Below are 14,576 nucleotides of genomic sequence, written 5' to 3' on the forward strand. Positions count from 1 at the left end.
CATAAATATCGGATATTGGTATTGGCCCAAATTTTCAGATCCCTACTTGTATATCAATAAATTGTACATTTTATCAAATATTTTCAAACAAATGTAAACCCATAATACCGTTTATGTTTTGCTCTGCGAAGCAATGCAGGAAGTACTCATTGATTTCTTTCCACACTATGTCATGGTAAAACCACGACCTTTAATGACCTCTGTTGAGATTTTATGTTAAAGACCAGCACAAAGTTCCTGTGAAGTGGAACAAAGGTGATATGTGGTTTTAAAATAGTTTTTGTTTTTATTTTGAAGCAACCTTTTTGTGAATTTTGTGGAGAAAACACAGTTAACATAAACATCAAGTTCCAATAAACTACATTAAAGTTTATAGTTGTACCGTGACAAAATATGCAATGGCTCAGAGGTGTTGAGTAACATTTCTACATTTGGACATCTGTCTGAGTTTTGAAAGGTTTCTTTACATCTTCCTTATCTCCCCCTCTCTTTTGCACACGTTTGTTTTGCAGAAGGTAAGCTCAGATTTTTTTGAAACACTTCTTTTTCTCGTTTATTTTTTTCCCCTCATGTCTCTCTCTTTCTCTACTTCTCTCTCTCTCTCGCTGTCCAACATAAACATGTTGGATCCGAGACGGCGCTGAATGTCAGAATGTGTCCGCAGTTTGTTTGCAGTGTTGATCTGATTCATCACACAGCACGAATCTACATCTGCACCTTCAAAGTCTGCCTCCCTTAAATCTTTCCCTGTGCGCTTATTCAAATTCCTTCATAGTTTGAAGAAACTATGTTAAGATTCATACATTTACCATGTTTTTTTTTTTAATTTTCCAAATGCAGAATGTGATTAAAATGTTGAGCTTTTTTGTGGACACAAAATGATACACATGGATCATCTGGATTCTAAATTTGTCATTTCATTTCTAAAACAAAAATGTCTGCCTGTTTACAATTACAAAGGTAGATCCAGCAGTGTGTTTGTTCTGCTACTCATCCAGGCCTCTCCATGTGTATCCACACTCCCAACGTTGCCTCGTCTGCAACAACCTAGTTTGCAGCCGCAGGTTGATCTTTTATGCGAATGCTGTGTTCGTGTCTCTTGTAGGTCTGCCAGCACCCAAACTCCAGAATGAGAGAGTGGGGGGCTGAGGCCCTGACGGCGCTAATTAAAGCTGGGCTCTCCTATAAACACGACCCTCCGCTTGCCCAAAATCAGGTAGGGTTGATCACACACTCAAAAAAACGCTCTTTTTTTTTCACCCTTCTTTTTAAGTTTTTATACTAAATAATGTCAAACTTTGTGGAGAAACAAACAAACAAACAAACAAAAAAAAAACACAATTTTCCTAGACTGTACTTATGCACTTTTTTCTGCTCCTGTCCTTCAAATTGGCTGTTTGTGATGCTGACATTTAGAAAGTCTCCGCTGTCACATAGTAACCATGACGAGCACGCCGTGTCTGCCAATTGCGAGAGAACGAGATAAGAAATGTCACCCTCATCTTGTGCTGTGAGACTTGGTGACCTTTACCTCGCTGAAGCAGATACAGGCGGTACTATTAAGGCAGGACAGAACAACTGTGCAAAAGAATAGAGCTGTAAAACACATAGAGAAACATATTGATATTAATAGTCGATGTGGGTGGGTGCATTTCGCCATCATAGCTATATATTGTAGTTATATTTTAGGCTGATTCTGTAAGACATATCTGCCCATTTTTGTGGATTTTTCATAATTTGTGGGGGTTTTGTACATTTATTCTGCAAACTTAATACGTCAAAACCCCTTAGTGTCTGTAATTAATGATATTTTGAGAAAAATGAGCAAGATTTTCAATCGAAAAACTTTTCTTGCTGCAAAGCTATTGAAAAAACATATGAACTGAACAACAAAGATTTTTATGTTTTTAATCTATTATTTTCATTAGTTTGGTGCAAAAAGCTGTGTAGCTATGTAGCTTTCCAGTGTTCAGGAACCTCTGCTCATTCATGTAACTTCTGGCGGACCTCTGTCACATTCCTCAGGCAGGCCCTTCAAATGTATTCATTACTTTGAATACAAGTACCCAATCCTCAACATTATTATTTGCTTCATAATCTTCTAATACTTGTATATTTTATTTCAAGGGGACATGGGAAAATCATTTTGTGGCATTGCTATGACCGCACCTGTCGGCTTTTAAACTGCAGATTTGCAAATCAAATACCGTTTTTTTATGTGCAAGGCTGCAACTAACGGTTATCATAGTAATTGATTATTCTACAGATTGTTTTGACGATTAATCGGATAAGAAGAATTTGCACATTCTGCAGATTTCCTATATAACCTATAAAGTATTCCCCTTAATATGTTGTTTTTGCCAGTAAATGGCTTTTTTGAGTCTTTATGTCCAATTTATAGATTAATCGATTAATAAATGAGTTAATCGTTTCAGCCCTAGTCATGTTCTTCCTCTTCCCAAAGCGGCTGCAGCTGCTGCTGCTGAACCCCCTGAAGGAGCTGTCCAACGTGTTACACGCCGACATTCGGCAGAAACAGCTGGAGTGCGTCCTTCAGATATTGCAGAGTCAGGGCGACAGCCTCGGCCCCGGCTGGCCCCTCGTGTTGGGCGTCATCGGAGCTATCCGCAACGATCAAGGGTAAGAGCAACAGACACGGCGGTGGCGGTCGGCTGCTGGTGTTTTACTGAGACAAACCTTTGATTCCTGTTCTTTTTTCAGCGAATCGTTGATTCGAACAGCCTTCCAGTGCCTGCAGTTGGTGGTGACCGACTTCCTCCCCACGATGCCTTGCACGTGCCTCCAGATTGTGGTGGATGTGGCCGGCAGCTTCGGCCTTCAGAACCAGGAGCTCAACATCAGCCTTACTTCCATCGGCCTGCTGGTGAACTTTCACTCATCATTTCCCACGTTCAGTGAACGATGCACTTCCTCGCGTCATGACGAGGAGATAAATCCCCCTTTTTGTCCTCCGTTCCATTTTCATCCACAGTGGAACATTTCCGACTACTTCTTCCAAAGAGGGGAGGCCATCACCCAGGAGCTGGAGAGAGAGGAGGAGGCGCTGCAGAAGCAGGCACTGGAGATGGGCGAGACCCTGAACAGGCCGTTCCACCCCGCTCCTCCCTTCGACTGCCTGTGGTTGTGTTTGTACGCCAAACTGGGCGAGCTGTGCGTCGACCCGCGGCCCGCTGTACGCAAAAGCGCAGGCCAGACATTGTTCTCCACCATCGCCGCCCACGGGACCCTGCTGCAGCAGCCGACGTGGCACATCGTGGTCTGGAAGGTAACAGGCAGCAAGGTTCCCCCAGTGTATTATAAGCCTGGCGGGCCACCAGGCTTTATGTATCCCCCGCCAGGCTAAGCGGTGTGTGTTTTTGTTTTTATCAACAACAAAAAAAGCTCTGCACAGAGATCAGAACAACTTTAAATTTAGCAGCATTGACATTCTCTTAGTTCATTTATACCTTGACGAAGTATCTGATCTTAAATTTGAAGCAAACAGATGCATTTTTTTTCCTTTGATTGCCTCTTCTTTAGCATCTTTCTTTGGTATTTTAGGTTTTGTTCCAGCTACTGGACTGTGTGAGGACGTCATCCACCACAGCGGACAAGGAGAAGATCGAGTCTGGGGGCGGGAACATCCTCATCCACCACTCTCGTGACACTGCCGAAAAGCAGTGGGCAGAGACGTGGGTGCTGACGCTAGCCGGGGTGGCTCGCATTTTCAACATGAGGCGGTATCTCCTCCAGCAACTAGGTGAGCCTGCAACAGATGCTATGCGTTTCACAAAAGCCTCATATGAAAGTATTGGTGATCTTCAGAAGTGTCTTGATACAACTTTTTCACTTCTGATACGATACCGATATTGAAGCTTTGCTTGTCGACCGATACCAATATTGACCCGATACGATATGAACACAGATCAGACATTTTATATTACTTATCTTGTAGTGTGGAACATTAGAAATCTATTAGAAATAGTGATGTTACTTAAACAGAGGACAATAGTTTTAGAATAAGTTACCTATTTATGGTTAACCAATGGGTCTGTGTGCTGGATAGAAATGCTGGGGCGGACTAAATGCTGGAGCGGCGTGCTTCTATCAGAGATTTGAGATGCAGGCCGATATAATCCGATACACTTTTTTTATAGCTGATTTCAGATCGGGACACCCCTAGTAATTACAGCCATTTCCTGTTGGTTCTGATCGTCTCGTCGTGTTTCTGCAGGGGATTTCTTTGAGGCCTGGGAGGTTCTGTTGAACCACATCCAGTCGGCCGCCCTTAGTAAAAACAACGAGGTCTCGCTAGCAGCTCTCAAGAGCTTCCAAGAAATCCTGCAGATCGTCACGCCGGTCAAAGACTCGGACAAAGCAGGGGACGCGCTCGCCGCCATGGGCGTGCCCCCGGTCCTGATCGACCCGCTCTCCGCCTCCGGCCCCGGCAGACCCCTGGTGCGCTCAGACTCGCTGGTCGAGCGGCTGACGAGGTACAACGGCGCTGAGCTGCAGGCGCCGCCGCCAGGGGAGGAGTCCGCGCTGGAGGACTCGACGCTGTGGTGGTCCGCGTGGAACACATGGTACCGAGCGGGAACGGAGAGCACGAGGCCCCCCAGCGGCCCGGCCGAGAAGCTGGCCTTCATCCCGAGCCAGCCCTTCCTCACGGCACTGATCCAGATTTTCCCGGCGCTCTACCAGCACATCAAAGCTAACTTCAGCATGGACGACCTGAAGAAGCTGGGAGTAATCCTCCACGGCGCCGTATCTGTGCCTATAAGCAGCGACGCCTCGCCCTTTATCCTGCCTTCCTACACTGAGGCCACGCTCACTAGCCTGCAGGAAGCCGTGCTTACCGCTCTGGATGTCCTGCAGAAGGTAGGGCGGCACGGGGCTGGGACGCTGCGGAATATCGTGATGAAGGGGATAATTGTGTGAAATCTGAATTTTCTTGAATTTTTTCTGTTCTTTCATGAAAAAGTCCCTGCCACACTTTGCATCTCTGCTGCTAAACCTCAGTGGTGGAGAATATGGATTTCTAATTTTATCACGATATTTTGTGGCGCTATTATGAAAACGGCTGCACAGTGGCGCATTTGGTAGCACTGTTGCCTTGCAGCAAGAAGGTCCTGGGTTCGATTCCCGGCCGGGGTCTTTCTGCATGGAGTTTGCATGTTCTCCCTGTGCATGCGTGGGTTCTCTCCGGGTACTCCGGCTTCCTCCCATAGTCCAAAAACATGACTGTCAGGTCAATTGGTTTCTCTAAATTCTCCCTAGGTGTGAGTGTGTGTGTGAATGGTTGTTTGTCCTGTATGTCTCTGTGTTGCCCTGCGACAGACTGGCGACCTGTCCAGGGTGTACCCCGCCTCTCGCCCGGAACGTAGCTGGAGATGGGCACCAGCAGCCCTCCCGACCCCATTAGGGACAAGGGTGAACAGAAAATGGATGGATGGATGGATGGATATTATGAAAACACTAGAGATTGTGATTTTAAAAAAACCTACTTATTACATATTTTGTAGATAATTATGGTTGTGACCGCAGGCGTAGCATTCATAGTGCTACAAACACAAGTATAATTCTTGAAAATTATTCCGATTTACAGAGGCACTTACTTTAAAATGTCTGATTTATCAATACTGCACACAATAAGTGCATTAAATCATAATATTAATGCTTTTTTGGAACAAACAGTGGAGAAAATAGTAAAAATAACATTTCCAATTTTACAGTCAATTTTTTATTTTTTTTTACCTACCATCAAGAACTGAAATTTATAATGATAAATCAAAATTCTTATAAGAAAGTTTTCAAGATAAATGATAAGATAAATGCCCACCCCATACTAAACATGTACATCTGGTTTGGACATGTAGGGAATTCAACGTGTATCAAAAACACTAAAAATACTCGGAGCATGCAGAATTTGTAAATAAAATGTATAATTTTGCTTATTTATGTTGTACATTTATGTCTACATGGAAAAAGATAACACAATTTGGGCACTTTTTTTTTATGAGGGAGCCATGGCCCCCCCTGTACCTCCAATTGTGGTCGCCACTGGGGTCAACCATGTTGTTTTTGTTTGGACATCCAATCAACGTTTCAATGATTTTGGGGGTGTTTAATTGAATTAGAGGGGCAATATAAGCTGTGTAGTTGTGTTTTTTATTTTGGGGGGCGGGGTGGTGTTTCAAATTGGCTATACAATTATTGATCATATCAGTAAATATCAGTTATCAACTATAACAGCAATTGGATAGTGATATTGGCTGAAAATGTTCCCATCAGTACATCCCTAGTTGAATCCAAGCAGGCCATTGTTACGGCAATATTGTAAATTGTGCAACCCTAATTATGGATTATTATATGATTATTATTATTTTTTTTTGCCTCAAATATCAAGGATAAAAAAGTAAACTGTTAAAAGGTCTCAGAGTCAACAAAGTAATGCTAGAAATGGTTTCAGCAGGGCAGGTTTTCAGAGCCGCTTCGGGGGAAGATTGTTTGTTTGCATCATCTAATATGCAGTCCTGCGGTGAATGTCAGCGGTGTTTGTTCCTCTCTTCCCTCCCTGCTGCAGGCCATCTGTGTGGGCCCTGAGAACCTGCAGGTCATGTACCCGGCCATCTTTGAGCAGCTGCTACTTTTCGTGGAGTTTTCCTGCAAGCCTCCTCAGTACGGCCGGGTGGAAACCAAACACGTGGCCAACGCTAAATACAACCAGGTACGACCTCCGACTCACCATGCCACCTCCACACAGTTGTTCTGGATTTTTTGTTTTTGTTACATCAAAGGAGGCTGACTATAATCCAACCTCCTATACAATCAAACTATTCCTCACATGCTTATGGAGTATTTTTTAGAAGCTGTAAGCTATTTCTTTCTGGAAAATTTAGGTTCCCAAACCCCGCAAAAAGTAAATAAAATCTTTTACTCGCACAAATGAGATAAGTTTAAAAGCTAGGTCTACACCTTGGGATGTTTAATTGATGGATGGCTGATTGGAAACATTTAGCAGATGGCTTCACGTTGGCCCCAGAAAGATGTGCTATGACGTCATCATTTTTCATATATGTGAGTGTTAAATTTTTTTAGAATCCAACAATACACAAAAAAACACCACATGTGAATGGAGCCAGAGAGTTTAATTACATGCAGAAAACCATAAAAAAGCTTCTATTTTTTTGTGTGACTCCCCAAAACGTGGGGCTCTGGGCTACTGCCAGTTTCTAAATTCTAATCCAGATTGGATTTAATTCGGATGTTGATGAAAGATGTTCAGATATCTAACTCTACAGTCAACCTTATGTTCTGCAAAAGTATTCACGTCACCATTATCTTTTCGACATTTTGTCCTACTAAGATCAAATCCTGCATGGATTCTATGTGATTAAGTAACACAAAGCAGTGCATAAAGTGGTTTTCACATTTTTACACACACACACACACACACACAGACAAGCAAGCAGGCAGAGCTGCAATGAATGGTTTAGATTCTAGTTGTCAAACTGAGGCCAAATCTGGCCTGTTATTTAAATATATTTGGCCCACTGGTTTAATAAGAAGTTCTACCAGCCAGCCAGCAGACGGCAGAAGCGCTGCTAATACTACAAATCCCAGAATGCTCTGCTGGTGCCACAGATTTGACTTTTGATTCCATTTGTGTGTAAAGTATCAAACTTTGTTTGCTCCAGCAAACTCAAGGACTTTTTATTTTTTATTTTTTTATGTTTACACTTGACAGTTATGGTTATATCTGAATAGAAGGGTAAACCTCTACATGTACAGTGAGATCGTCCATGCCCATAGACATGAATACGTAGACGCCTCATAGAGCGGGTCGGCCCGTTGCTGCGATACGGCACAGCGTCCGCCATATTGAATGTGGCCTCTGTGCCAGTAAGCTAATACAAGGAAATGGACCGAACTTCAGGAAGTGCCGTTCTACAAAGTATTTAAAGTCAATACCTGTCATTGACACATTTTCTCACACACACTAATATATTTGGTAATCAAATAAATGACTAAAGACAGAGTTTCTAACTTTTGATGTGATTATTTAATTGTTTTGGGGGATTTCTGAATAAAGAGCACAATGTTTTTATTTGATAGAAATGATCCTGATCATTTTTATATTGACACTAATGAACAGACACACACTTTTACAGTGTTTTATTAAAGAACATTTACATGATTCCATAATTTAATGTACATTTAACATTTCAAGACAAGAAAGAAATTTAATTTTCTTGTATTTATTTTTTATATATTATTTATAAATGACTGATTTATTAAAGTCATTGTCAAACATTAAACTACATATTTTTCTTACTTTTTTCCAGAAAAGAAATTACTTATTACAATATTATGTCAACTCTGTTATTGACAGGAAAGAGTGAAAATAATTCCAACAGAGTAAATTATTTTTATTTCATTACATACGCTGTATTAATACACTAATATTTCAGGTTGAGATATTTAAAAATACACAAAAAGTGAAAGAATAAAACACATTTATTTATTATACTGGGAACACTGGCCACAGGCAGGGCCTCAGTCTGCTGGTCACACTGGGAGAGCCCCAATGAGTTCTGAGACGTCTTGGTCCACAGGCTAAAGCCAAGGATAAAAGAGAAATTAACCAAAAGTGTAATAGAAAATAGACATGTTTTCCCTTCACATTCAGAAAAAAAGACATTTTCAGCATGTTGGGGCTCTGACTCGTAGCATCTTTATAGCATAGCTGAATACTGGCACTGTGAAGCTGAGCTGTGAAACAGAGACTGAAGAACAGCAGCTCCAGCTCTGGTCCTGACTGACCTTTCCTCACAAAATCCTCTGGTCTTTAATGCACTTCCCCTCTAACGGCGGTTTCTCATCAGCTCTCTCTCATTAGAAAACAGTATGAAAACGTTAGCTACGCTAACAATCAGTGGTTACTTTGGGCCAATTTAGCTTCATAAGAAATATTTCTCGATTGTTTAGAAGCAGGTTTCTGGCTGCAAAGTCAAGTAATTCTGCTTTTTCATCCTTACCTGTGAAAGGTAATGCCAATGAATCCAGTTTGTATTGTAAAACTGTTTAAAAAAGTCCGCACAGCACAGGGTTGTGTGATGCCTGGTGCTTAATGTTATTTATTTTGACCCTTAGATATAAATTAAGGGTTTCAAACAAAAATACACAAAGTCTATACTGAAATATTTTGGTCTCTCACATAAAATTCCAACTAAATAACTTTGACGGTTTTGGTTGTAAAGCACCAAAGTTTTGAAAAGACGTTGGGCGTTATTTGTGATTCCTCACACTTTTATCTGATTGGCTCCAATATCCCTGACTTATTCTGCCCCCACCGGAAAAACAAACAAAAACAATCATTACAGTTAATTATTTTCAAAGTCAACTCCTCTGCTTCAAAGCAGCCGGTTAATTTCAGTCTTTTTCTCATTATGTTTCTTGGACCCGCTCACCGCGGATAACCAATTTTAGATCCAGCTGTTTGCACCGGTGAGTTTCTTTATCTGCCTCTAGCCCCGCCCCCCCACCCTCCTTCACCCCGCCCCTCCTTCATCTATAGTGGCACTAAGCTGATCGGTGATGAACTCCCCTCTGCGGCAGACGAGGAATCGGGCCGCACGGTGTTTTCTCTCGTGTCTCATCTGCGTCTCACACACACTCCATGCTGCCCTCCCCCTCCACCTCCTCCACCCCTCTCTGCCTGTCACTAACTGGTGGTTGCGCCTCTGTGTGCACCGTACGTGTGGAGTTCATTTTTCAGTTGACTTTGTGATTTTTGGTGATCCTTTTTTTTTTTTTTTTTTTTTTACACAAGTATGGCTCTCTTTGTTTCTTAAAGGCACACTTTGATGATTTGACTCTAACATCGTGGGGCAAAACTAATAGCAGCGGTAAAGTTTCCTCCTTCCTGCTTAAAGTGTGCCTTTAAATCACGCTTTCAGTGTTGCCAGATTTTGAAGAGGGAATGTTCTCTTTCTGATTTTAGATTTTCAGGTTAATGTAAAATGTTGTTTTTTTTGTTTTTTTTGCCTCCACAGGCAGAGTGGGTTGCCTTAAACTACGTGCCCTTTGCTGAGCGCTCCTTGGAGGTGGTGGTGGACCTTTACCATAAAACGGCGTGCCACAAAGCTGTCATCAACGAGAAGGTTCAGCAGAATATCATCAAGGTATTTAAAATCCATAGAGAGTTTTACAAGTTCTGATTTCTCACGGGAACGATAGCAGAGCCGTTTTCATCATGTTTGCCTATGCTATTTAGCTTTTTTAGTGTACCTTTCTTTTAAGATTATTATGCAGAATATTGTCAATAAGGAGGACATTTAGTTTTGTACCAGATCGGATGCTGTTAAGTCGTCTTTGCTCGTGATTCTTTCTAGTTTTACGTTTGTCATTTTTGTGGGATTACAGTAACTTGCCAGTTTGTACAGACATAAAGTTTCAAAAAGAACTGATTTGTTATCAAGACACACATTCCACACAAAGTCTGCAGGCAGAATCGGGACTTTAATGTTGAAGTATCCAACCTTTGAAAAGTGGCCAGTTGTTTTCTCTGTTCTGTTTTGCAAAGATAAAGATACATTTTTCTCTTCAGAACTCGCTGTTGTTCTGCTGCAAACCAAAGAAATAAATGAAAGTTTAAACTAGCTCTCCAATGTTTCAGGATAACTCTATCTGAAGAACATTTTTCTTCCTTAACTGAAGCTAATTTTAATGAAAGGGGGTGAAAAAAGGAAAGAAAAACAAAATGACACATTTTAAAATTATTTTCAACATGTTTTTTGTTTGTAAATCAAAATAAGGAAACAGTCTAGCTACACTTTGCTAAGACAATGAAAAGTTGGTAGCTCCATTGTCCTTTGCTTACTCAAAAATAAAATCAGTAATGTCTTGTAAGAACCCTGAAAGTCATTTGTGCATAACTTATTTTTCCACAGGCAGTTTCATCCATTGCCATTTTGTCTGTCATTTTCTTAGAGTATGGTGATTTAATGAAGTCACTAAGTCCGTTTTTTTTTTTCTCGTCCTCTTTGTTGATTTTGCAAAAATATGTTGCATGCAAAACTAAACATGGATGAGTAAATAAATAGATAAATGGTCCTTGTTTTCACATCCTACATGCTTCTGAGATGCTAATCGGCTGCTCCCAGTTGTAAAAAACAGATAAAAATACCTTGTTGCCACGGCTGTGCATCATAATCAACTATCTGCAAGTAAAAACGTAAGAGCAAAAATCCTGCCAGTTGCACAGCATTCAAAACCCAGAGAAACCAGCATCCATAAAAGCAACAAAAAAAAACAGACAAACATCAAAACAAACTCAGCAGAGCTACACTAAGATTTCCACGGATAAGGAAGTTTTATACATTTCCTTATAATCGTTCTTCAAATAATGTTCATCAGATTAAAATTGCGCTCTTTTTTTCTTTTCTCATTTTCAAGACTTTAAGAATGCCGCTGGGTTTGAAGTACGCCTGTCCTTCGGAGAGCACCTGGAAGCTCGCCGTGTCGTCTCTGCTCAAGGTGCTGTCCATCGGGTTGCCAGTTGCGCGCCAGCAAGCCTCGTCTGGGAAGTTCGACACCATGTGGCCGGAGTTGGCCAACGCCTTTGAAGACTTTCTTTTCACCAAAAGGTACGTTTTCCCCCAAACCTCGTCGACACGTGCGGCCGGTTTCAGAACGCTCTCGTGGGGCGCTAATTGTTTCTGGTTTTTTTCTTCAGCTCCCCCCCTGATAATATGTCCATTCAGGAGTTTCAGCAGAACGAGTCGATCGATGTTGAGGTATTTTGTCCGTTCGAGTGTTCAGTGACGTGTCTCAGAAACGTTTTCGTTTCCCCTTATATTGTGATGGTCTCCTTCCTTTCAGGTGGTCCAGTTGATCAGCACAGAGATTTTACCATTTGCCAATTTCATCCCCAAAGACTTTGTTGGTCAGATCATGACTATGCTCAATAAAGGTTCCATTCACTCCCAAGCTCCCTCGTTTACAGGTAAAATGAAGGCTGTTTTCACACCTGGTAGTCCGGTACACTCGGTTTGTTTGGGGACCAAAATTGCAACATTTATTACATTTTGAGCTGGTGTGATTCGCTTTCACGCTGCACTGTGTAAAATGAACCAAGCACTTTCAAAAACCTGAGGCATCAAGAGGTACTGAAGGAAACGACACAAAAACCTAAACTATGTAAACAATAATGAAGTTGTGTCGAATTTTAGCTGGTGTAGCATCTCTCTTTTGTCTTTTTTAAAAGACCACGAGGCATTTCTCCCACTAGCGCTAACCTTGCCTATTGGATTGGTTGTATTTACCCAGAATGCCCTGCACTATAGTCCACTTTCTGCTTTTGGTTTCCGGTCTGCTAGGTGTTCAGATATGCAATCGAACCACACCAGAGTTCCTGGAATCAAACCAAGACCTAGCTTTTTATGTGGACTAGCGTTTGCTGTTTTAGCCTGCATCAGAGTTCGATCGCGTGTTCACACCTCCCCAAACAAACCGGACTTTCTAGACAAACGAACTAGAGCTGAATGAAAGTGGCTGAAGTGTCGCAAAAGGATAGCGGTCGGCTTAACTCTGTAGATACTAATGTGGTTTTTCTTTCCGCAGAGGCTGAGATAGACGTGCGGATGCGGGAAGAGTTTTCGAAGGTGTGCTTCGAGACGCTGCTCCAGTTTTCCTTCAGCAACAAGGTGTCCACCCCTCAGGAGGGCTACATCTCTCGCATGGCGCTCTCCGTGCTCCTCAAGAGGGCCCAGGACGTCCTCCGACGCTACGTGGAGGACGAGCGGCTGAGCGGACGCTGTCCGTTACCGAGGTATGTCCGTACGCTTTGTCAAAGCCGCCACATTTCCATCGACCATAAAATTGCGCAAATCAGAGGTACAAAAATAAATGTGCTTAATGGAGACGTGCCGATTTTAAAGAAAACATTTTTTGTTAAACAACATTTCCCGCTAGAATGAGATGGTTTTTTTGGATGTGTTGAAATTTGACAAAACTGCAATTGCAACTCGTGGAAAAGACAAAGATGCCAGGAAGTGGTAAAGGATGTTAGTGCAGCATGTTTTTAATGACTTACCGATTGGAGAATGGGAAAAATTATGTTTCTCATTTAATACTCACTGCAATTGCGAAATTGTTGGAATGTCGACAAAGTTTTGCAACATTTGTAGTGGAAATACAGCCAATCACAAACTCGGGGTATTTTATTTGGATTTATCAACTATAGACCAGCTGTAACTTTTTCCACACTCATGAAAACGGCATCAACAAAATACCATAAATTTACTTTGCTGTATCCATCCATCCATTTTCTTCCGCTTTATCTGGGGTCTGGTCGCCGGGGTAGCAGCTGTATTGCTAATTTTTTTTCCCTCTTTCTTATGATTTTCAGGCAGCAAGTGACGGAGATTATCTTCGTTTTGAAAGCTATAAGCACTTTGATGGACTCGCTTAAAAAGACTCAGCCAGAAAACGGTATGTTCCTCACCATGCCTGAATAAATCCCTCCACTTTCTGCTCATTAATCCTTTTTCTTCTTTTTCCCTTCATGCAGTGGATGGCAACACGTGGGCTCAGGTGATCGCTCTGTATCCCACGCTAGTAGAGTGCATTACCTGCTCTTCGTCCGAGGTGAGCGCCGCCCTGAAGGAGGCTCTGGGGCCCTTTAAAGACTTTATGCAGCCACCCGTCTCCAAAGTCCAGAATGGAGAGTCCTGACCGGACTTACACTCCCTGTTTTTATAATAATGACGAAATCTTGAATCTGGATTCTTATCCCGGGGTGCTTCACAAGTGCTTGGACATGAACTCCATTTACGACGACGCGAAGCAGCCCCCCCACAGAGAAGGCCGGACGACTCCAGACTTAATATGCATCATTGTGTGCTTTTCATATGAGCTAATGACACTTAAACCCCTCCGCCTCCATTCACCTTCAGGCTGGCAACAGCTGCCTGTCGACTACAAAAATAAAGGAGAAAGTTGCAGTGTTGCTCTTGGGTTTGGTTTGTTTTATTCTTTGATGTACAGCGATTATGTTCTTAAGGAAAAGAAAGTCAGAAACTGATCGTACAAATGAAAAACCCAGATTTAATTTCCTTTTCACCATTTCCAGCAATGAAGTTCTTTCAACATTTTATGCAAATAAAAAGGAAAAAAAAAAATTCCCTAAATCTTTTAACATTCCATGTCACCTTCAGCCAGCCGTCTGAAAAGGGATGTGTATGACTGTGTAAAATAAACGGGACATTTCTCCAATCAGCTGTCTGCTTCATTACAAGTCATGCTCAGGGAAACAGTTCATCTGTTTGCTACACATTTCTTCTATATATAGATAAATACTAATGTTGCATATATACATTTTTTGGGGGTGGCAGGGTGCGAATACTTCATGGAAGTGCTGATACTTTTAATTTAGGGCTACAAATATTTTGTGGTGCAAATACTTTTTGTTTATGGTTGTGGATGCTTTTCAGTTGGTGGTTTGAATACTTTTTTTTTTCCAGGATACGAATACTTTTCACACAGAGGGAGTCAATAGGTTCGCAAAAATAGCA

The 14,576-nt window shown here is 41.8% G+C and overlaps 1 protein-coding gene across 4 annotated transcripts in view; it reads left to right on the forward strand.

Annotated features, from left to right (window-relative positions):
- mon2 (MON2 homolog, regulator of endosome-to-Golgi trafficking) overlaps positions 1 to 14,277 on the forward strand; it is a 41,785-nt gene extending 27,508 nt beyond the window's left edge. The window contains exons 21-36 of one of the 4 annotated variants that reach the window (XM_028037933.1): positions 513 to 515; positions 1,106 to 1,216; positions 2,465 to 2,640; positions 2,722 to 2,884; positions 2,993 to 3,286; positions 3,562 to 3,760; positions 4,235 to 4,878; positions 6,584 to 6,727; positions 9,490 to 9,507; positions 10,056 to 10,184; positions 11,458 to 11,648; positions 11,738 to 11,798; positions 11,884 to 12,007; positions 12,625 to 12,832; positions 13,412 to 13,494; positions 13,574 to 14,277. In XM_028037933.1, the coding sequence (XP_027893734.1) occupies positions 513 to 515; positions 1,106 to 1,216; positions 2,465 to 2,640; positions 2,722 to 2,884; positions 2,993 to 3,286; positions 3,562 to 3,760; positions 4,235 to 4,878; positions 6,584 to 6,727; positions 9,490 to 9,507; positions 10,056 to 10,184; positions 11,458 to 11,648; positions 11,738 to 11,798; positions 11,884 to 12,007; positions 12,625 to 12,832; positions 13,412 to 13,494; positions 13,574 to 13,737 (2,712 nt within the window). In that variant the 3' untranslated portion in view covers positions 13,738 to 14,277. The remainder of the gene's footprint in view (positions 1 to 512; positions 516 to 1,105; positions 1,217 to 2,464; positions 2,641 to 2,721; positions 2,885 to 2,992; positions 3,287 to 3,561; positions 3,761 to 4,234; positions 4,879 to 6,583; positions 6,728 to 9,489; positions 9,508 to 10,055; positions 10,185 to 11,457; positions 11,649 to 11,737; positions 11,799 to 11,883; positions 12,008 to 12,624; positions 12,833 to 13,411; positions 13,495 to 13,573) is intronic. The other 3 variants (XM_028037951.1, XM_028037942.1, XM_028037960.1) reach the window with 3 other exon arrangements.
- The last annotated feature ends 299 nt before the right edge of the window (positions 14,278 to 14,576 follow it).

This window comes from Xiphophorus couchianus, chromosome 2 (genome assembly GCF_001444195.1).
Source record: "Xiphophorus couchianus chromosome 2, X_couchianus-1.0, whole genome shotgun sequence".
Taxonomy (NCBI): domain Eukaryota; kingdom Metazoa; phylum Chordata; class Actinopteri; order Cyprinodontiformes; family Poeciliidae; genus Xiphophorus; species Xiphophorus couchianus.